The sequence below is a fragment of the Salvelinus sp. IW2-2015 genome, linkage group LG9 (genome assembly GCF_002910315.2).
Source record: "Salvelinus sp. IW2-2015 linkage group LG9, ASM291031v2, whole genome shotgun sequence".
Taxonomy (NCBI): Eukaryota; Metazoa; Chordata; class Actinopteri; order Salmoniformes; family Salmonidae; genus Salvelinus; species Salvelinus sp. IW2-2015.
The window spans coordinates 17,604,476-17,626,637 of record NC_036849.1 but is presented as its reverse complement, the minus strand read 5'-3'; the positions used below and the strand labels follow the sequence as shown (position 1 = coordinate 17,626,637).

Below are 22,162 nucleotides of genomic sequence, written 5' to 3'. Positions count from 1 at the left end.
CAACAACAAAAAAATTGATGGACTTTTCATGATGGACACATGTTCACGTTTATTTTCTCCAGAGGCTTTCTGATAAAATCACCTTTGACGCAGTCACGTACTCACACGATTTTCCTCTCTATGTGGCCACAAACACCTCAGCACATTATGACCCAAGTGGCTCCGATGCGTAGCATAATGCAGATAAACATAACACAAGGGTCCAGGTTCCCTTTTCCATACAGTCATTCCCCGGGGCAATGGTATCAGACAGTTGTATTACCATTTGCTCATTGTCCTTCTCTGGCCAGGCGGAGTTTGCGATAGTCCTGCTCTCTGCGAGTAGCCTCATCTGCACCCGAAGGAGATAGGAGGAGAAGGCCATTCGAGCCTGGACCTTACTGCAGAACAGCAGGAGAGAGAGGCTTGAATTAGGAGGACATGAGAGGCTGAGGAGAGGAAACTAAGGAGGAAGAGAAAAAATATGGCAGAGACAGGAAGAGGAAAGAACATTTTGTAAAGATAAAAAAATTGCAAAGATAAGCACGGTTAAAAAAGACAAATGCGATGGAGAGAATGACAGTAGAGAAAGGAATTGCCCACGCAGGAACACACACACCGCAACACAGATCATATCTCCAACTTTGTCATTCACTGACAGTAAATAATGAATAATCTCCACCCGGTCTCCAGATAATTTAAATGGGAACAAATGTTTACTGCCTTTCAGGAATCTCAGATACATGTGTTACAACAGCAAGCACAAGCACTGACGCATATTCTGTTTGTTATTTTAGGCATCATGCAAGAGACAAAACAAATACAGGTATGTATCATTTTCAGCCAGAGTGTTGGAGCAGTGTGATTTGTCCTCTCGGCCAGCACCAAGAGTGAATAATTGTTTTCATGGCCCAAATTAACCTGAAAAGGGTACTGCCAGTACAATGTAGTGGAAAAATGTTTTGGAAAAAGCTGTCAAACACAAACAATGATATACTGTACTATAATTTCCCAGGTCCCTTCACAGTCCTGGCAAGCTCAGAGGAATTTCGACAAACGTAGACTTGTTATTGTAATTCCCCCTCAAATTACAATTTCAGACACACTTAAAAAAAATCTATAGGAGACTGGAGCCTTTGTTGCCGTTTAGACAGAAGTATGTAATATTCATTAATGTTATTGTAAAAACAGGTCTAAATATTTTTGCACGCGTATTACAAAATGAAGGATGGTGGGGAGCCTTTCAAGTCCTTCCAAATGAAAACAAAGAAAGGACAGTTTGACTCCTACAATTAACAGTCCAATCACAGGGAGTGTCTCTACATTGAATTCAAGGCTGACACCCAGGATTCGCTTCCTTAGTGTTTTCTCTATGTTGTGAATTTGGTACACATGGAAGAGACTGATCAGAACATGCTGGGGTAAGAAAAGAGACCCAGATTTTCTCCTTTGCTTTTTTGGCCCGTGCTCTGGGAGCCTCATATTTCTCCTTCTGCTGCTGAGAGAAGCAAAGAGAGCGGTGGTGGGATGGATGAAAAGGGAGAGAGGAGAATTCGGAGAGGGCTGCCAACAGGAGCAGAAGCCTGCGGTGTGAACTGACCTGAGGTCCCAGCCCTGCTGGAGGATGTGGAGCAGGTTGACTTTGGGTTTGGTAATGGCGGTGATGCATCGGGCCGGTTCTGCTGAGGACAGGGCCTCATTGTGGAACCGCTTCAGTGAGGTGGGCACACTGTCAGTCTGCACCACTAACGAACCCAGGGCTTTCTTATCCTTCTCCTCTTCCTCCTGAACCCTCTCCTCCCCCTCTTCAACATCCTCCTCGTCACTGGTCCCAGTAGGGGAGGCCTTGCGACCCCTCGCTTAAGTACAAAGCATTACAGAAAAAAAGTCAAACCTCACAATGTCAATTACATCATTGTGTCTTTACTGGATCAAATGCAGACACACTTCAACACTTTGCAAAGAGAACTTATGGTAGTTGTTATATAAACTCTCACTGTCATATTTGGCCATATTCATTCTGGTAGTGGGGAGTTCTTCATAGAAAGTAAAGGAATGAACGCGTCTGATTGTCTCCCCCTTGGCTTGGCCAGACAGGCCGTGGTCTGGGTCTGAGACTAGACAGAGTGTTGCTATGCTGTGTCAGCTGGAAGAGGACAGACTCCCTGAGGCCTACCTGCTCTTTTCCTCCCCATGGCGGAGTGCTCTGCCAGGTGGCGCAGCCTCCGCCTCCGCGCCTCCAGCGACAACAGCTTCCTCTCGTACTGGATCACGTGACACGCATGGAACACATCCACCTGCAGCTGCACATTACCATTCAGCTTCCTGATGGGGGACGAGAGGAACGGCTTTAATATGATTCCTTAACCACAGATTTCCATTCAGTATGATAAAACTGAGGGATCAGTTCGACTCATACAGCCTGCATTGCGATATTTCTGCTATAGCATTCAAGTGTTGCTTTATTCCCAATGTCAAATAATACATCAGAATGATTTAAGGCACTGTAATAATATACAGGTACATTAGACATTGCTAAGACAAGTGTGACTGAATAAGTCCCTGAGAAGATAACTATCAGATTATCATTTTCCGAGATATTGTGGTAAGATATGGAAAGTTGGAAGACATGGAAGTGGTCAGATGACGCAGATGCTATGCTACAAGACAGTTTTGCAAGCACAAACTGGAATATGTTCCAGGATTTATCCAATGGCATTGAGGAGTATACAACCTCAGTCACCGGCTTCATCAATAAGTGCATCGACGACGTCATCCCCATAGTGACCGTACGTACATATCACAACCAGAAGCCATGGATTACAGGCAATATCTGCACCAAGCTAAAGGCTAGAGCTGCCGCTTTCAAAGAGCGGGAAATCCCGCTATGCTCTCAGACAAACGACCAAACAGGCAAAGCGTCAATACAGGACTGAAGATTGAATCCTACTACATCAGCTCGGACACTCGTCAGATGTGGTAGACTACAAAGGGAAATCCAGCCGCGAGCTGCCCAGTGACGCGAGCCTACCAGATGAGCTAAATGCCTTTTATTCTCGCGTCAAGGCAAGCAACACTGAAGCATGCATGAGAGCACGAGCTGTTCCGGACGACTGTGTGATCACACTCTCCGTAGCCGATGTGAGCAAGACCTTTAAATAAGTCAACATTCACAAGGCCGCAGCCCAGACGGATTACCAGGACATGTATTCAGAGCATGGGCTGACCAACTGGCAAGTGTTTCTTCACTGACATTTTCAACCTCTCCTTGACCGAGTCTGTAATACCTACATGTTTTAAGCAGACCACCATTGTCCTTGTGCCCAAGAAAGGGAAAGTAACCTGCCTAAACTACTACCGCCCCGTAGCACTCATGTCGGTAGCCATGAAGTGCATTGAAAGGCTGGTCATAGCTAACACCATCATCTCAGAAACCCTAGACCCACTCCAATTCGTATACCGCCCCAACAGATCCACAAATGACGCAATCTCAATCGCACTCCACAATGCCTTTCCCACATGGACAAAAGGAACACCTATGTGAGAATGCTGTTCATTGATACATTTAGCTTAGCGTTCAACACCATAGTGCCCTCAAAGCGCATCACTAAGCTAAGGACCCTGGGACTAAACAAATCCCTCTGTAACTGGATCCTGGACTTCCTGACAGGCCGCCCCCAGGTGGTGATCCTCAACACGAGGGCCCCTCAGGGGTGCGTGCTTAGTCCCCTCTGTACTCCCTGTTCACCCACGAATGCACAGCCAAGCACGACTCCAACACTATCATTACGTTTGCTAACGAAACAACAATGGCAGGCCTGATCACCGACAACGATGAAACAGCTTATAGGGAGGAGGTCAGAAACCTAGCAGTGTGGTGCCAGGACAACAACCTCTCCTTCAGCGTGCACAAGACAAAGGAGCTGATAGTGGACTACAGGAAAAGGAGGGCCGAACACACCCCCATTCACATTCACAGGACTGCAGTGGAGCAGGTCGAGAGTTAAGTTCCTTGGTGTCCACATCACCAACAAACTATCATGGTCCAAACACACCAAGACAGTCGTGAAGAGGGCACGACAATGCCTTTTCTCCCTCAGGAGACTGAAAAGATTTGGCATATGTCCTCAGATACTCAAAAAGTTCTACAGCTGCACCATCGAGAGCACCCTGGCCGGTTGCATCACTGCCTGGTATGGCAACTGCTCAGCATCCGACCGTAAGGCGTTACAGACGGTAGTGCATACGGCCTAGTAAATCACTGGGACCAAGCTTCCTGCCATCCAGCAGCTATATACTAGCCGGTGTCAAAGACTCCAGTCACCAAAGTCATAGACTGTTCTCTCTGCTACCGCACGGCAAGCGGTACCGGAGCGTCAAGTCTAGGTCCAAAAGGCTCCTTAACAGCTTCTATCCCCAAGCCATAAGACTGCTGAACAATTAATCAAATGGCCACCTGAACTATTTACATTGACCCCCCCTCTTTGTTTTTACACTGCTGCTACTCGCTGTTTATTATCTATACATAGTCACTTTACCCCCTACCTACATTTAAAAATTACCTCGACTAACCTGTACCCCCGCACATTGACTCGGTACCGGTCCCCGCCGTATATAGCTTCATTATTGTTATTTTATTGTGTTACTTTTAATTCGATTTTTTACTTTAGTTTATTTAGTAAATATTTTCTTAACTCTATTTCTTGAACTGCATTGTTGGTTAAGGGCTCGTAAGTAAGCATTTCATGGTAAGGTCTACACCTGTTGTATTCGGCGCATGTGACAAATAACATTTTATTTGATAGTGAGGGAAAATGGCGGCAATAACACCCACCGTGATCTTGAGGTCCCCACCGCTTTCCCCAATCTGAGGACCAAAGCAAGCAACATAGAAAAATCATAAAGGGCCAGAGGAGATGCCAGCTCCCCAGATAATATTATGCTATAGTGAAACTGAGTAAATGAAATACTGTACAAAAACCTAAAACTCATAAGCACGATATGCATCTGAAGTCTGAACCCATGCAACAGAATAAATAAATGTGTTGAATTGTGTACCAAAATTCTTTATAGTTTTGTTTATTCTATAACATTTTCCCTGCTCTTCCTTGCTCTATAAACTCTCTCCAGCCCCAAACGCTGTTTGAGGACTAGACTACCAAAGCCACACTGCCACATAGACACTGTGCTCGCTCTGGAAAACTTTACAGTTTACTATTACCATACAGATCTTATTAGCTGTTGTCCTCACCTATTCATCTGAAGACAAAACAAACAGTCAGGGTCCAACCGTTTCCACAAATTGATGGAGAAGCTGTTCCCTTTCCCAACCATGAAGGAAATGCTTACCTTCCATGGAAAAGTCTGTTAGCCAACATGGAGTTCATCGATGTCTTATACTCCAGATAGCCACTGAGAAACAGAGACACAGATAATGACAAAATGACAACCATCAACATCACAGGCTGCACTGGGCTTCAGCATCTTCTGTCTAATTTGTGGGGAGATGAATGTGTTACAACAGGGATATTGTGATACTCAATGTCATAGGCCCCAGTAATTTCAAGACCACTTCGAAACATACGGTGTAAAAAGCCACAAAATCCCCAGTATTAACAGGCACATAAAGCTAATCAAGCAGCAAATCCCTCATACAGGAATATGGACTGTAAGCACAAAACTGGATTTCCCCCTAAATAGGGGGTTTAATGCTGTTTCAACTAGAAATCATCATGGGATTTCAGCCATGTTTGGGGAAAATATAAAAATGTAAAGTCTATAAATACTCTGAGATGTAATGTACAGTAACCAGCCAATTCTCGAATGTGTATCAGCTTCTCACCTTACTCCTAACTGCAGTAGTAATAGATGTATTAAGTAATAATAGCAGTGGTTAAATGTAGGGAGGCAGCAGTATGGACATCGCTTTTCTTCCCTTATTCTAAAATGTATCTAGACACTTGCATTAGTGTGCAACATTACCCAAAGTGTCCGAACCCCTCTCACCTATACAGTTCCCATGTCTCTGGGGTGGGGAAGATTCGGATGAACCCCCCTCGTCTCTCGTGCTCCTCTCTTATCCTCCTCAGGACTTTCAACTGCCATTGAGAAGAAAAAAAAGAGAACCCTTAACTACAATTCTATGTTAGTGATAGATAATATGATAGATCTGCATGAGAGGGAAACTAACTTCAGCTATGTATATTTACCTCCTCAGCAGTCAGGCCCAGAGTGCTGTCCCCCTGTTTACTTCCTGGCTTCTCCTTAGGCCCGTCTGTGTCAGTGTTGTTGGCTGACAGGGGTCTCTGCCGCTGCAGGAGAGGAGGAGAATGAACACATTGTTATATTGATACTGTACCATCCACGTACTTCCCACATAAATCCACCCTGATACTGGTTTAATACATAAATCCACCCTGATACTGGTTTAATAAGTGTAATAAATAGGATGTTAATGCAAGTTGGCTAGCGCTGTTAAATTCTTACATTTGCACCTAAGAAATCATCTCACACACTGATAAAACTAATACATCTTAAAATGTAACAATCTGCTTATCTTTACATACAGAAAGCACCAACTACATTGAAAATGTAAAAAAAAATCATCCCCTTTCCTCCCTCCCTGGGTTACATAAATGGCACATTTTCTATCTTGGCTAGCTGGCATTCCTGACTCTCTCTTACTCGACATGCATGACCAGGGCTGATTGACGACTGGAGCGCAGGTTTGAACCCGGTCAGACAGCAGGGGCATAACCCCGCAGGATCACATACAGCATTTGTCATCTAAATAGTGGGGGGGGGAGTTAACTTTTAATTTGTCTGACTGGTTGGGGGAAATATTAAATAATCTCAACTGTTGCTCCTAATCACAGTATAGGGGAAAAGGACAGGTTGTCCCTAGGAGCCCAAGATTCTGTAACTGCCACTCTAACAGGACTGCTATAGTGGCAAGATTATTTTGCTGTGTCTAACCGGCAGAGGGGCTGAGGCATTGCACACTTGTACTAATGTGATGGATTCTAAGAGCTGCATTGCGATGCTTATAAATCAGTCTTGCCCAGACCAATCTACTAAAGACTTTTTGATTTAAAGCACCACTTTAAGACCTTGATGCATAAATCCATAGAGGGTACTTTTTGGAAGCCGCAAGTAGGGAAAATAGCAGAATAGTTTGGACTCAAAAAGAGAGTCTAAAAAGTATAAGCGGTTGAAAAAGTTGCTTTCTTACCAGCTAAATGTAAAGACGTCACGGTGGTGAGGGAGAGGGAAAAGGTGCAGCAGGGTTAATGTCATTGGGTTAGAGGATATGAGAAGGCAGGACAACTTACCACTCTGGAGGGTGCAATGGCGGACTGAGCAGATAAAGGACGCTAAGAGAGGCAATGGAGTGTAAGTGACAGTGAGATGAACATCAGCCGCTAACTACACCTCACTGTAAACATACACATATGCAATGAAGCACACTTGGACAAGCACATCGAAAGACACACAGACACATGCATACAGTACACATTGAACAAACTTCCAGCCTTCTTACTGTAGAGAAACTATCTGTGCTCATTGCACGATAGCTATAAGGTGGAGTAGAAAAATGTCTGATTTGATGTCCCACCAGCAGATCCCAGCCCAGACCGGGTGCAGTAGTTGACTGCACTGAGCCAAGTGTATTAGCTGCTGTGGCATCATTTAGCAAACGGGCCTAGTGAGAGGATTAGTCACTTGATAAAAAATGATAAATAATAATCCACAGAGCGCCGCACTCGCAGTGCTGATGATGTCACCCCAACACTGCAATTACATTAACAGTTGTTTTTCATGAGAATGATTTTCCATGAGGGCAAAAAGGGCTCAGCTCTAACAGCAAAACAAGTACAGTACAGCACAGTAAGAGACATGAGATGCTGAGAAAGACGTTCCATGAAGTTAGGTTACAATTGAAGTCGGAAGTTAACATACACTTAGGTTGGAGAATTTAAAACTAGTTTTTCAACCACTCCACTAATTTCTTGTTAACAAACTATAGTTTTGGCAAGTCGGTTAGGAAATCTACTTTGTGCATGACACAAGTACATTTTCCAACAATTGTTTACAGACAGATTATTTCACTGTATCACAATTCCAGTGGGTCAGAAGTTTACATACACTAAGTTACTGTGCCTTTAAACAGCTTGGAAAATTCCAGAAAATGAAGTCATGGCTATAGAAGCTTCTGATTAATTGGCTAATTGACATCATTTGAGTCAATTGGAGGTGTACTTGTGGATGTATTTCAAGGCCTACCTTCAAACTGAGTGCCTCTTTGCTTCACATCATGGGAAAATCTAAAGAACTCAGCCAAGACCTCAGGAAAATAAATTGTAGACCTCTACAAGTCTGGTTCATCCTTGGGAGCAATTTCCAAACGCCTGAAGGTACCAAGTTCATCTGTACAAACAATAGTACGCAAGTATAAACACCATGGAACCACGCAGCCATCATACCGCTCATGAAGGAGACGCATTCTGTCTCCTAGAGATGAACATACTTTGGGGCGAAAAGTGCAAATCAATCCCAGAACAGCAGCAAAGGACTTTGTGAAGATGCTGGAGGAAAGAGGTACAAAAGTATCTATATCCACAGTAAAACAAGTCCTATATCGACATAACCTGAAAGGCCACTCAGCAAGGAAGAAGCCACTGCTCCAAAACCGCCATAAAAAAGCCAGACTAGGGTTTGCAACTGCACATGGGGACAAAGATCGTACTTTTTGGAGAAATGTCCTCTGGTCTGATGAAACAAAAATAGAACTGTTTGGCCATAATGACCATCATTATGTTTGGAGGAAAAAGGGGGATGCTTGCAAGCCGAAGAACACCATCCCAACCGTGAAGCACAGGGGTGGCAGCATCTTGTTGTGGGGGTGCTTTGCTGCTGGAGGGACTGGTGCACATCACAAAATAGATGGCATCATGAGGATGGAAAATTCTGTGGATATATTGAAGCAATATCAAGACATCAGTCAGGAAGTTAAAGCTTGGTCGCAAATTGGTCTTCCAAATGGACAATGACACCAAGCATCCTTCCAAAGTTGTGGAAAAATGGCTTAAGGACAACAAAGTCAAGGCATTGGAGTGGCCATCACAAAGCCCTGACCTCAATCCTACAGACAATTTGTGGGCAGAACTGAAGGGTGTGCGAGCAAGGAGGCCTACAAACCTGATTCAGTTACACCAGCTCTGTCAGGAGGAATGGGCCAAAATTCACCCAACTTATTGTGGGAAGCTTGTGGAAGGCTACTCGAAATGTTTGACCCAAGTTAAACAATTTAAAGGCAATGCTACCAAATACTAATTGAGTGCATGTAAACTTCTGACCCACTGGGAATGTGATGAAAGAAATAAAATATTAAATAAATCATTCTCTATTATTATTCTATTATTTCACATTCTTAAAATAAAGTGGTGATCCTGACTGACCTAAGACAAGGAATTTTTACTAGGATTAAATGTCAGGAATTGTGAAAAACTGAGTTTAAATGTATTTGGCTAAGGTGTATGTAAACTTCCGACTTCAACTGTATATGTGTATATGGCATGGAAAGACGGTTCCTTCAGATGTCTAAACTAAAATCACTTTTTTGTGAAACAAAAAGAAGGGTGGTGTCCCATACCTGTGCTTTGTGGGCTGGGTACTTCAGGCCCGGGTCCAGAGCCACCCGTTCAGAGCGGGGTTGTCGTAGCAGGGGGTCCTGACAAACAAAGCCTGCAGGGACATGACACTACAATGAGTAAATGACAGTGGCCAAATATTCTAGAGAGCATGTGTTATCTATAGCAGTAAAGCCACATGAATAAAGATCAATCTGATACTACCATTTGTGACATCAATACGGCAGCTGTAGTCCTAATCTTTCTCCACAGTTCTTCTCACACCGACTCCCAATAATTGACATATGCTCTCTCTTTCTAAAACTCACTATGAGCTAACTGATCCAAGAAGTGAAGACAGAAAAACTACTTTATACTTTCCCTTCATACTTTCTCATGCAGTGATAGGAAAACTTATTTTGGATCAAATCGACAGCTCAGGTCCTGAGGTTCTTTGTACTGCCTCATCCAAGCCGTCAGGTAAGAATCGGGCTCTTGCCACGTTCTTGTCTAAATGCAGCAATTATTACAAGCACGGCTGACGCGTTACTGACAGCTACACACAAGGGGAAAATGAATGCTAATGGCATGCTGTCATTATTTACAGAGCTGGTATGCAGCCCAAGTGTTATCTGCCAAAAGCACCGGGGTTTGTTTGGTGAATAATAGATGGGGTATGTTTTACATGTCACTGCTCATTTTCCCCAGGCCTGCACTCATGCATCAGTCCAAAGATAACTGGATATTTATGATTCCCTCCTCTCATTTAATGAGCGGGAGGGAGTGCACGGAGATCCAGCCGCAAGCTGGCCCTGGTACAGACATACACATCACAGTCCCTCACACAGCGCCATTAGATATGGCCTCCAGGCTCTGGGGCTCAGTGGCATTTAATATCGTCAATGGATCATGACAGGGAGGTACAAACAAGATGATGACAAAAGTACTGATATGAACATACGGGGAGATTAAATGTAACCTTTATTTAACGAGGCAAGTCTGTTAAGAACAAATTCTTATTTACAATGACGGCATACCGGGTAACAGTGGGTTAACTGCCTTGTTCAGAGGCAGAACGACAGATTTTTACCTTCTCAGCTTGGGGATTCGATCCAGCAACCTTTCAGTTACTGGCCCAATGCTCTAACAACTAGACTACCTGCCACCCCAAATGAGCTGTACTTGTAGTACAAGTGTCATTGTCAATGCTCAACTTGCTTTGGAAAAAATTGGCTGAGACTGAAAGTGTAATAAGAATATTTATTTCAGATGTGGACTTGAACTTCTATCAAATATTCTCCACAGCTCCAACCTGTCTATCTGAGAATGCATTAATTGTGAAGGAAGGTGACATCACAAAGACATGTAATTCTCTGCATTAAGAGTCTGTTGTATAAACAGTGTTAATCTGCACCTAGGGCTAACCAATTTTTTGTTTGCAAGCTAAGGATTTATTTGGATTAATAATGTGAGATCGCATTTCTCAAGAGAGCTTAATGACTCCAAAACAACCAAGTCATCTGTTGACAATTTCCCCTGCCAGTCATTGAATGTCAATTACAATGATGCCTGTGGTTTCTCCACAATTCTGAGGCCCCATTATGGAGCAATCCTACTAGGCATATTCTCTATTATACAACGTTAAACTAAGTGTGGGGCAAAAGTTAGTGTAAAACAATGCCTGACTATCTCCACAGGCTGAAACCAAGCATCAGGCAGCAGAATGGCCAATTAGTGGCTTTCTTCATTCGCAGTGAGGATTTGCTGAAGAAAGCCCTAATAACAAGAGACACCGGGCTGAAAAATAAGCGTAGTGGAACCTGCTGCAGGCTAAATGCTGAGGATGGCAGGAGCCAGGGCCAACAAAGTTTCCATCTACACTGGCACTCCCCAGCTAGACCCCAGCCCAGTTCACAGGTAAAGAGAGGCCTTGGAGGAGACATGGAAACGGGTGTTAAAGGCATGAGCAAAGTGATCACATGATCACAAAGGGCAACTCATTAAGCAGCCTGACCAAGACATGTCCTAAATGAAGTGTTGAGAATCGGGCCTGTTCTTTACTCACTTATTATGCAAAGCTATTGAGATGGCTTTAAAAATGTTTGTGTGCATGATTAGACAGATGTCTGCCTGAGAAAAGGTCCTTACAATTCATTATACTGTCAAAATGGAAATAGATGTCTTAGCAACAGTGGTTATAATGAGATAAAGAGCCTGCATGGCAATTTGTGGATTCCTAAAACCTGGACCTTTCTGACAAACTAGGCTTTAAAACAAGAAATATATAGAGGTTTTGGTTTACTCAGTCACATCATAAAGATCATGTGGTTTAAAATAAACAGGTGGGTAGGGTTGGGCGGTACACCATATACGCGGTATCCTGCGGTATTTCAAAATACCATCAGTATGACTTTCCAATAAGGTCAATACCCAATATTACATTTTTTATACACATTTGAATATTAGTACTTTTTAAATAAATACCTATATAGTCAACTTGTGCACTAGGTAATAGATAAAGCAGATCGCGTTCATCATTTTGCTTGTTAGACTATTTTGTTTGCCAGCTATATACCTTATAATGATTAAGTTAACTATATAAGATTTGCCAAATAAATCCTCTCGAGCTGGGTTTTACTATCTTGCTAATGTTAGCTAAGTGGCTAAAGTTAGCTTGCAAGATCAAGCTTCTTGATAACAGGAGCAGAGACAATCCCCTCCTGGATTAAGATCCCTGCTGTCTAATGTTTGTTTTGTGCATGCTGCAAACTGCATTTTGATATGTACTGAACAAAAATATAAAATGCAACATGTCAAGTGTTGGTCCCATGTTTCATGAGCTGAAATAAAAGATCCCAGAAATGTTACATATTCACAAAAAGCTTATTTCTCTAAAATGTTGGGCACAAATCCCTGTTAGTGAACATTTCTCCTTCGCCATCATAATCCATCCACCTGACAGGTGTGGCATATCAAGAAGCAGATTAAACAGCATGATCATTACAAGGTGCACCTTGTGCAGTGGACAATAAAAGGCCACTCTAAAATGTGCAGTTGTCACAACACAATGCCACAGATGTCTCAAGTTTTGAGGGAGTGTGCAATTGACATACTGACTGCAGGAATGTCCACCAGAGCAGTTGCCAGATAATTTAATGTTAATTTCTCTGCCATATGCCACATCCAATGGCCTTTTAGAGAATTTGGCAGTACGTCCAACTGGCCTCATAACCGCAGACCACGTGTATGGTGGCGGTGGGGTTATGGTATGGGCAGGCATAAGCTACAAAGAACACAATTGCGTTTTATTGTTGGTAATTTGAATGCACAGAAATACCGTGACGAAATACCATTTATTTTAAAGTATCTGTGTCCAGATGCATATCTGTATTCCCAGTCACATTCCCAGCCATAGATTAGGGCCTAATGAATTTACTGTATTTAAATTGACTGATTTCCTCATATAAACTTTAACTCAGTAAAATCTTTGAAATTGTTGCATGTTGCGTTTATATTTTTGTTCAGTATACTTACATAACTTTATGAGCTGGGTTGTCAGTCTTAGTAGTAAATGTTCGCATTTGCGCGTTAGCATTTACCTAGCATCCACTATGAGGATTCCATAGTACTAGTTAGCATTCTGGTAAGTAACTTTAAGTGGGTTTACGTTTGAAAAATATATATATAGTGCCCCTTGTGTGCACTACTGGTAATTCCGTATATCCCCAGGATGACACAGGCACGGTATGAAGGTATGGACATCTGGATACCGTCCAACTCTACAGGTGGGTATGTAATAAACAGAAACATTTTGGCCAAGAGCATTCATTCAGGTGTAGTCGCCAGACCAAACCCTTGGCATTCCTCCCTCCCAAAAACCCATGCATTAACACTTTTATTATGTGCAGAAAGAGAAGGAGAGAGAAAGACTCACCCACAATAGAAAACATGTCTGATATCATGCTGGCCTTTATCTTCAGATCCAGAGGAGCATCGCTGGAATGAAAGATTCAAATCATATAAAAACGAACAAAAGACATTAGAAAGACATCAAAGTCCATACAGTAAAATAACACAATATGCCCTCTCACAAACAAGTGCAATCCCAAAGTTGTAGAGGACAAAAACGTTTCAATCAGTCAACTCACAGAATTTACTGGGCTGGAAAGAACTGCTCAGATATATTTCAAGAGGATGAGGACATAAAAGCTTACATTTAGCCACCGGGTATTTATCAACAAACGAAGTGTAAATCCTCAAACATGCCATTTCATTATGTGTTATATTAACATGTCTATTCCTAGAGCTCACCAGAGGATGTTTAAGGGTTTATGGGAGGAAAACAGAAGTGTGTTTCATCTCAAAGAAGGACAAGAAGAACACTTGTTTGAGTTACCCTAAAGTCCCTTCAGCAATTTACAAGTTTTTTTATAGTAATGCTCTCAGAATGATGTTCAGAGAGCAACTGCTGTAAGGTCAAAGATTGAAGATCTGGCATAAGCATGTATTTGTTCCTGTGAACCGTGAGATGACATGCAGTCAGTCACTCACCAGGCCAGGGAGGGAGAGAGGTTGACCTCTAGGAGCCATGGTTTGAGGTTGGAGTCGATGAGCACATCAAAGCCATACAGTTCTGTAGATAAATACACACACATGAATAATGGAATTACCAGAGGACATGGGAGGTCAGCAGAGTCTGGCTCTATTCTGGCTTCTGCTGACCCCATTTGTGATGAATAGGAATCTTTTCCCAACCACATATTAGGCTAAGTAATAGGCTAGGGACTAGCGTTTTTCCTGGTCAGGTCACGTGGGGAGGAAAACCTTCTGATCCTAGTGATGGAAGAGCCTGTTGTCTTATAAACAATAAGCCACAATATAACACAGAAGACTTCAAGCTTATCTTGGTTCACACAAACTGGCAGTTGACAACATGGCTGGTTTTCGGGCTACTGATTATATGGATATTAAATATCCAATCACTCAGAGAGAGAAACTACATCAAACGACTGCTGCTACTGAGGATTGGCTGGCTGCATTACATTAGCTAAGTATATTGACATTTCAGCTCCACTGAGCTGCTTACATAAGAGCTGAGATGAGAACAGAGCATGTGAGCGGAGTAGAGCAGTTGGAAATCCCGCTCATCGCTCATGGAGCGGTTCTCCACTCCAGTGCTTCATGTCCTTTCCAACCACTTTCCAAAAACTGCTACTCCAAATTCGCTCCATTCGTTAAAATCACAATTTAACACAATCACAATCTACTTTTGTGACTACCATTTGGTTTTGAAGTATTGAAACCAAACCATATGATTTGAAAGGAAAGTATTTGAATAAACATGAAAATGTGAATGTAAGAAGCGCACACAATTTCAAAAATAGGCTACATGTCATATTAAAAAAGCATATAAACACTCTAAATAGGTCAGGAGCCAGACAGGGAGTCTAAGAAGGAATGAAAATTAATTACCTAGGCTAAATTATTTCAATTATTTGAAGCCTATAAAGAAATACACTGAAGCATGTGCGAGTGTGACACAATAGGCTGTTAGGGACATAAAGCCCTCAGCATTTAAACATTTCATTATCTTAAATCGTTATATAGTCTATAAATTGCGCATCATCAAATCTGCTTTCAAATCAAATAATTTGTCGTCACACGCTTACTTACAGGTCCTGTTCCAACAATGCAAAATTAAAGATCAATTCATTTTTTAAATAAAAGTGACACAGTGAATAACGAATAAAAATAACATGGCTATACAGGGCATTCGGAAAGTATTCAGACTCCTTGACGTTTTCCACATTTTGTTACGTTACAACCTTACTCTAAATGAATTAAATAAATGTTTTTCCTCATCCACACACAAAGTGAAAACAGGTTGAGAAATTTTGGCACATTTACTACAAAAAAAATAAACTGAAATACCTTATTTACATAAGTATTCTGTTTTTCAGTGGCAGGGACTGGGAGACTAGTCAGGTTTGAGGGAAGGATGAACGGAGCAAAGTACAGAGAGATCCTTGATGAAAACCTGCTCCTGAGCACTCAGGACCTCAGACTGGGGTGAAGGTTCACCTTCCATCAGGACAATGACCCTAAGCACACAGCCAAGACAACGCAGGAGTGGCTTCGGGACAAGTCTCTGAATGTCCTTGAGTGGCCCAGCCAGAGCCCAGACTTGAACCTGATCGAACATCTCTGGAGAGACCTGAAAATAGCTGTGCAGCGACGCTCCCCATCCAACCTGACAGAGCTTGAGAGGATCTGCAGAGAAGAATGGGAGAAACTCCCCAAATACAGGTGTGCCAAGCTTGTAGCGTCATACCCAAGAAGACTTGAGGCTGTAATCGCTGCCAAAGGTGCTTAAACAAAGTACTGAGTAAAGGGTCTGAATACTTATGTAAATGTGATACGTTTTTTTTTTTTTTTGCTAAAATAAATCAGTTTTGCATTGTCATTATGGGGTATTGTCTGTAGATTGAGGGGGGGAAACGATTTAATCAATTTTAGAAGAAGGCTGTAACGTAACAAAATGTGGAAAAAGTAAAGGGGTACGAATACTTTCCAAACGCACTGTTTATAGGGAGTAGAACATAACATTGCTATATAAAGGGAGTAGAAAATAACATGGCTATATAAAAAGGGAGTACCAGTACCAAGTCGATGTATAGGGGTACAAGCTATGTACTGTACAGTACCAGTCAAATACAGTACCAGTCAAAAGTTTGGACACCTACTCATTCAAGGGTTCTTGTTTATTTTAACTATTTTCTACATTGTTGAATAATAGTGAAGACATCAACACTATGAAATAACACATATGGAATCATGTAGTAACCCAAAAAGTGCTAAACAAATCAAAATATATTTCAGATTCTTAGAGTCACCCTTTGCCTTGATGACAGCATTGCACACTAGGCATTCTCTCAACCAGCTTCATGAGGAATGCTTTTCCAACCGTGTTGAAGGAGTTCCCACATATGCTGCTTTTCCTTCACTGTGGTCCAAACCATCTCAATTGGGTTGAGGTCGGCCCTTACACAGCCTGGAGGTGTTGGGTCATTGTCCTGTTGAACAACAATTCATAATCCCACTAAGCGCAAACAAGATGGGATGGCGTATCACTGAAGAATGCTGAGGTAGCCATGCTGGTTAAGTGTGCCTTGAATTATAAATAAATCACAGACAGTGTCACCAGCAACACACCCCCACATCACCACACCTCCTACTCCATGCTTCACGGTGGGAACCACACATGCAGAGATCATCCGTTCACCTACTCTGCATCTCACAAAGACACCGCGGTTGGAACCAAAAATCGCAACATTTGGACTCAGACTAAAGGACAGATTTCCACTCGTCTAATGTTCATTACTCGTGTTTCTTGGCCCAAGCAAGTCTCTTCTTTATTTTGGTGTCCTTTAGTAGTGCATTCTTTGCAGCAATCGACCATGAAGGCCTGATTCACGCAGTCTCCTCTGAACAGTTGATGTTAAGATGTCCGGAATAACTGACCTTCATGTCTTAAAGTAATGGACTGTCGTTTCTCTTTGCTTAATTCAGCTGTTCTTGAAATAATATGGACTTTTACCAGATAGGGCCTTCTTCTGTATACCACCCCTACTGTACCTTGTCACAACACAACTGATTGGCTCAAACGCAATAAGGAAAGAAATTCCACAAATTAGCGGTTTTGACTGGTAGTGTAGGTAGAGGTAAAGTGACTAGCAGCAGCGTATGTGGGGAGTGTGAAAGTGTATGGCGTCAGTATGCATGTTTGTGCGTATATGTCTGTGTGTTGGGGTATCAGTGGAAGTATACTGCATATACAAAACATTACAATGACAGACTGACCAGGTGAAAGCTATGATCACTTATGAATGTCACGTGTTAAATCCACTTGAAATCAGTGTAGATGAAGGGGAGGAGACAGGTTAAAGAAAGATTTTTAAGCCTTGAGACACGGATTGTGTGTGTGTGTGTGTGTGTGTGTGTGTGTGTGTGTGTGTGTACGTGTGCCATTTAGAGAGTGAATAGGCAAGACAAAAGATTTATGTGCCTTTGAACGGGGTATGGTAGTAGGTGCCAGGCACACCGGTTTGTGTAAAGAACTGCAATGCTGCTGGGTTTTTCCACACTAAACGGTTTCCTGTGTGTATCAAGAATGGTCCACCACGCAAAGGACATCCAGCCAAATTGACAAAACTGTGGGAAGCATTGGAGGCAATATGGGCAAGCATCCCTGCGGAACACTTTCGACACCTTGTACTTTCGACACCAGTGATGTACTAGGCCATACGCACTACCCTCTGTAGTGCCTTGCGGTTGGATGCCAAGCAGTTGACATACCAAGCGGTGATGCAGCCAGGAAGATTCTCTCGATGGTGCAGCTGTAGAACTTTGATGATCTGAGGACCCATGCCAAATCTTTTCAGCCTCATGAGGGGGGAAGAGGCGTTGTCGTGCCCTCTTCACAACCATGTTGGTGTTTGGACCATGATAAATCCTTAGTGATATGGACACCGAGGACCTTGAACCTCTCGACCTGCTCCACTACAGCACTGTCGATGTGAATGGGGGCATGATCGGCCCTCCGTTTCCTGTCGTCCACATCAGCTCCATTGTCTTACTGAAGACGATGGAGAGGTTGTCTTGGCACCACACTGCCAGTTCTTTGACCTCCTCCCTATAGGCCGTCTCATCATCAACGGTGATCAGGTTTCCCACCGTTGTGTCATCAGCAAACTTAATGGTGGTGTTGGAGTCGTGCGCAGTCGTGGGGGAACAGGGAGTACAGGAGGGGACTAAGCACGCACACCTGGGGGGCCCCCGTGTTGAGGGTCAATGTGGCGGATGTGTTGTTGCATACCCTCAACACCTTGTGGCAGCCCATCAGGATGTCCAGGAACCAGTTGCAGAAGGAGGTGTTCAGTCACAAGGACCTTAGCTTAGTAATGAGCTGAGGGCTCTATGGTGTTGTACACTGAGATGTAGTCAATGAACAGCATTCCACTGTAGGTGTTCATTTTGTCCAAACAGGAAAGGTCAGTGTGGAGTGGAATAGAATTTGCATCATCTGTGGATCTGTTGGGGCGGTATGCAAACTAGTGGGTCCAGGGTGTCTGGGATGAAGGTCTTGATGTGAGCCGTGAATTTCAATGCATTTCATGGCTACAGATGTGAGTGCTATAGTCATTTAGACAGGTTACCTTGGTGTTCTTGGGCACAGGGACAATGGAGGTCTGCTTGAAACATGTAGGTATTACAGACTGGGTCAGGGAGAGGTTGAAAATGTCAGTGAAGACACTTGCCAACTGTTCAGTGCATGCTCCAAGTATGCATCCTGATAACCTGTTTAAAAAGGTGTCACTCACATTGGCTACAGAGAGCGTAGTCACACAGTTGTCCGGCACAGTGTTGCTTGCCTCGAAGCGAGCATAGAAGTAATTTAGCTTGTCTGGTAGGCTCGTGTCATTGGCCAGCTCACGGCTGTGCTTCCCTTTGTAGTCTGTAATAGTTTGCAAGCCCTGCCACATCCGACAAGCATCAGAGCCGGTGTAGTAGGATTCAATCTTAGTCCTGTATTGATGCTTTACCTGTTTGATGGTTCGTCGGAGGGCATAGCGGGATTTCTTAAAAGCGTCCGGGTTAGTATCTCGCTCCTTGAAAGCGGCAGCTCGAGCCTTTAGTTCAGTGAGGATGGTGCCTATAATCTATGGCTTCTGGTTGGGATATGTACAGTACGTACGGTAACTGTGAGGACTACGTCGTCGATGCACTTATTAATGAAGCCGGTGACTGATGTGGTAAACTCCGATGCCATCGGATGAATCACGGAACATATTCCCATCTGTGCTAGCGACGCAGTCCTGTAGGTTAGCATCCGTTTCATCGGGCCACTTCCAAATTAAGCGTTTTAAATGGTACTTCCTGTTTCTGCTTGTAAACATGAATTATGAGGATAGAGTCAGATTTGCCAAATGGAGGGTGAGGGAGGGCTTTGTACACATGTCTGTGTGTGGAGTAAAGGTGGTCTTGAGTTATTTTTCCCCCTCTAGTTGCACAGGTGACATGCTGGTAGAAATTAGGTAAAACTGATTTTAATTTTCCTGCATTAAAAATCACTGGCCACTAGGAGTGCTGCCTCTGGATGAGCATTTTCTTATTGGCTTATGGCCCTATACAGCTCGTTGAGTGCGGTCTTAGTACCAGCATAGGTTTGTGGTGAGAAATAGACAGCTATGAAAAATATAGATGAACTCTTGGTAAATAGCATGGTTAACAGCTTATCATGAGGTATTCTAATTCATGCGAGTAGAACCTTGGAGACCTCCTTAATATTAGAGATTGCGCACCAGCTGTTAAAAGACACACACACCCCCGCCCTTGAGTTACGAGAAGCTGCCGTTCTGTCCTGCCGATGCATAGAAAACCCGGTTAGATTTATATTAACCATGCTCTCGTTCATCCAGGACTCCGTGAAGCATAGGACATTACAGTTCTTCAGGACCCGTTGATATGATAGTCTCGAACAGAGCTTGTCCAGTTTGTTCTCCAGTGATTGTACATTCACCAATAGAACAAAAAGGTAGAGGTGGTATATTCACTCGCCGCCGTAGTTTCATCAGGGTGCCCCCACGTCGGCCTCTACATCGTCGTATTTTCCTCTTTAGAGTGTCAAGGATTAGGGCCTGGTCCGGGTGAGCACTGTGTCCTGAATCCCTCATCCAAATTGAGGTTAGTGACCACTGTTTTGATGTCCAGAAGCTCTTTTCAGTCATAGGAAACGATGGCGGAAACATTATGTACAAACAAAATTCAGATCAGCACAAACAAACAAAATAGCATAATTGGTCAGGAGGCAATTATATACACTATCAAATGTTCATGCCATTATATACACACTTTAAAATCATTCTTCCACATTGGGCTGGTGTTGCTCAGTCAATATTGTAGCACAAAATTTGCCTACATGGTGATCTCAGTTTAAACCACACCTCAGTCCCAAACGGTCCCCCTCTAGGCCTAGCTGAAGAGAAGCAAATGATTATGACGGAGCAAATTATTGATAGACCCTGAACTCCAACCGAGCTAAGTTTGGAAAGAATTTTCCAAGTGCGAGGGACCTGGCGACTCAGACACACACACACATATATATATATATATATTCCACTCCATCGTCAGCTTGGCAGAGAGCGACACAATAAAAGGCCTTTTACTGAGCGGTCAGGGAGTTCCCTGTGTACAAACTCATCCATTCTCTCCCACTCCCTCTCTCCTTCCTTCACGGTTATAAAACAGCCATTTCACCACAGCGCGACGGGGCTAGGAGCCCTGTGGAAGCCCTCCACACCACCACTCCCTCACTCACACTGCTCTGCCTGGGGAAAGTCCATTAGCTTACCCCACTGCCCCCAGAGAAAAGCCAGTCTTTTACAGGGACAGGGCACTGGGCAAAGCTCTGGCCGTAATGCCAGGGAAAAATCTGCTTAATGGCTCTTCAAAAGAAAAGAAAAGTAAGTTTTGAGAAGAGGCCAGAGGTTGTTGTTTTCAAAGTGGTCATAGCGTAAGTTGTTTATTCTAGTGTTAGAGGTCAACATCAGTGTTAATACAGAGAACCCATGCTATGTTATGTACACACAGTTGTTGGCGGATGAGTGATATTACAGAGCAAGTCAAGTTTTAAAATAAACAAATCTATATTCAGTCATTCATTCTTTGTTTATTTACTGATTTGACAAGGGCCTCCCTATTCTCTTCTTCATGGTTTTCTGACAATAGTAAATGGCAGCATGAGACTTCCAAAGTCCAAAGATTCTAACTTCTTCAAGAGTAGGCTAATTTATCTTCGCTTGTAAAATATTTATTTAACCGACTTGCCTAGTTAAATAAAGGTGAAGAACAAATTCTTATTTACAATGATGGCCTATCGGGGAACAGTGGGTTAACTGTTTTGTTCAGGGGCAGAACGACAGATTTCTCTCGGGGATTTGATCCAGCAACCTTTCGATTACTGGCCCAACGCTCTAACCACTAGGCTACCTGCCGCCCTTAAATATGACACTTACGAAAGATCTAAATTATTTCCAACTCATCCATATTCTTTTTAAATTTGAGCAAAGTCATTCATCATGGCATTGCTAGGGGTCAAGGGGCTTGCTACACTCATGATAAAGTGGAATTGATCCAAAATGTGACGATGCAGTCCTTAGCCAAGGCCTGTAACATTAGTAGCAGAACCAATCTGTCTTTGGGTAAGGATTGGACACTAAAAGCCAAACAGTAGTTGCTAAGCAGAATGCAGGGATTTTCTTTTCCATTCACACACACACACACACACACACACACACACACACACACACACACACACACACACACACACACACACACACACACACACACACACACACACACACACACACACACACACACACACACACACACACACACACACACACACACACACACACACACAGAGAGAGAGAACCATAAAACAAGTATCAGGGAACAGAGCAGGGGAATAAATTGTTTGAGCCTGGAGTGCCTCA

The 22,162-nt window shown here is 43.1% G+C and overlaps 1 protein-coding gene across 1 annotated transcript in view; it reads right to left on the bottom strand.

Annotated features, from left to right (window-relative positions):
• Positions 1-22,162, bottom strand: part of ttll5 (tubulin tyrosine ligase-like family, member 5) — a 98,965-nt gene that overhangs the window by 62,636 nt on the left and 14,167 nt on the right. The window contains 11 exon segments of the mRNA XM_023994567.2: positions 263-380; positions 1,580-1,838; positions 2,156-2,304; positions 4,814-4,846; positions 5,329-5,391; positions 5,986-6,077; positions 6,189-6,290; positions 7,311-7,352; positions 9,632-9,723; positions 13,543-13,604; positions 14,160-14,241. Of these exon segments, the coding sequence (XP_023850335.2) occupies positions 263-380; positions 1,580-1,838; positions 2,156-2,304; positions 4,814-4,846; positions 5,329-5,391; positions 5,986-6,077; positions 6,189-6,290; positions 7,311-7,352; positions 9,632-9,723; positions 13,543-13,604; positions 14,160-14,241 (1,094 nt within the window).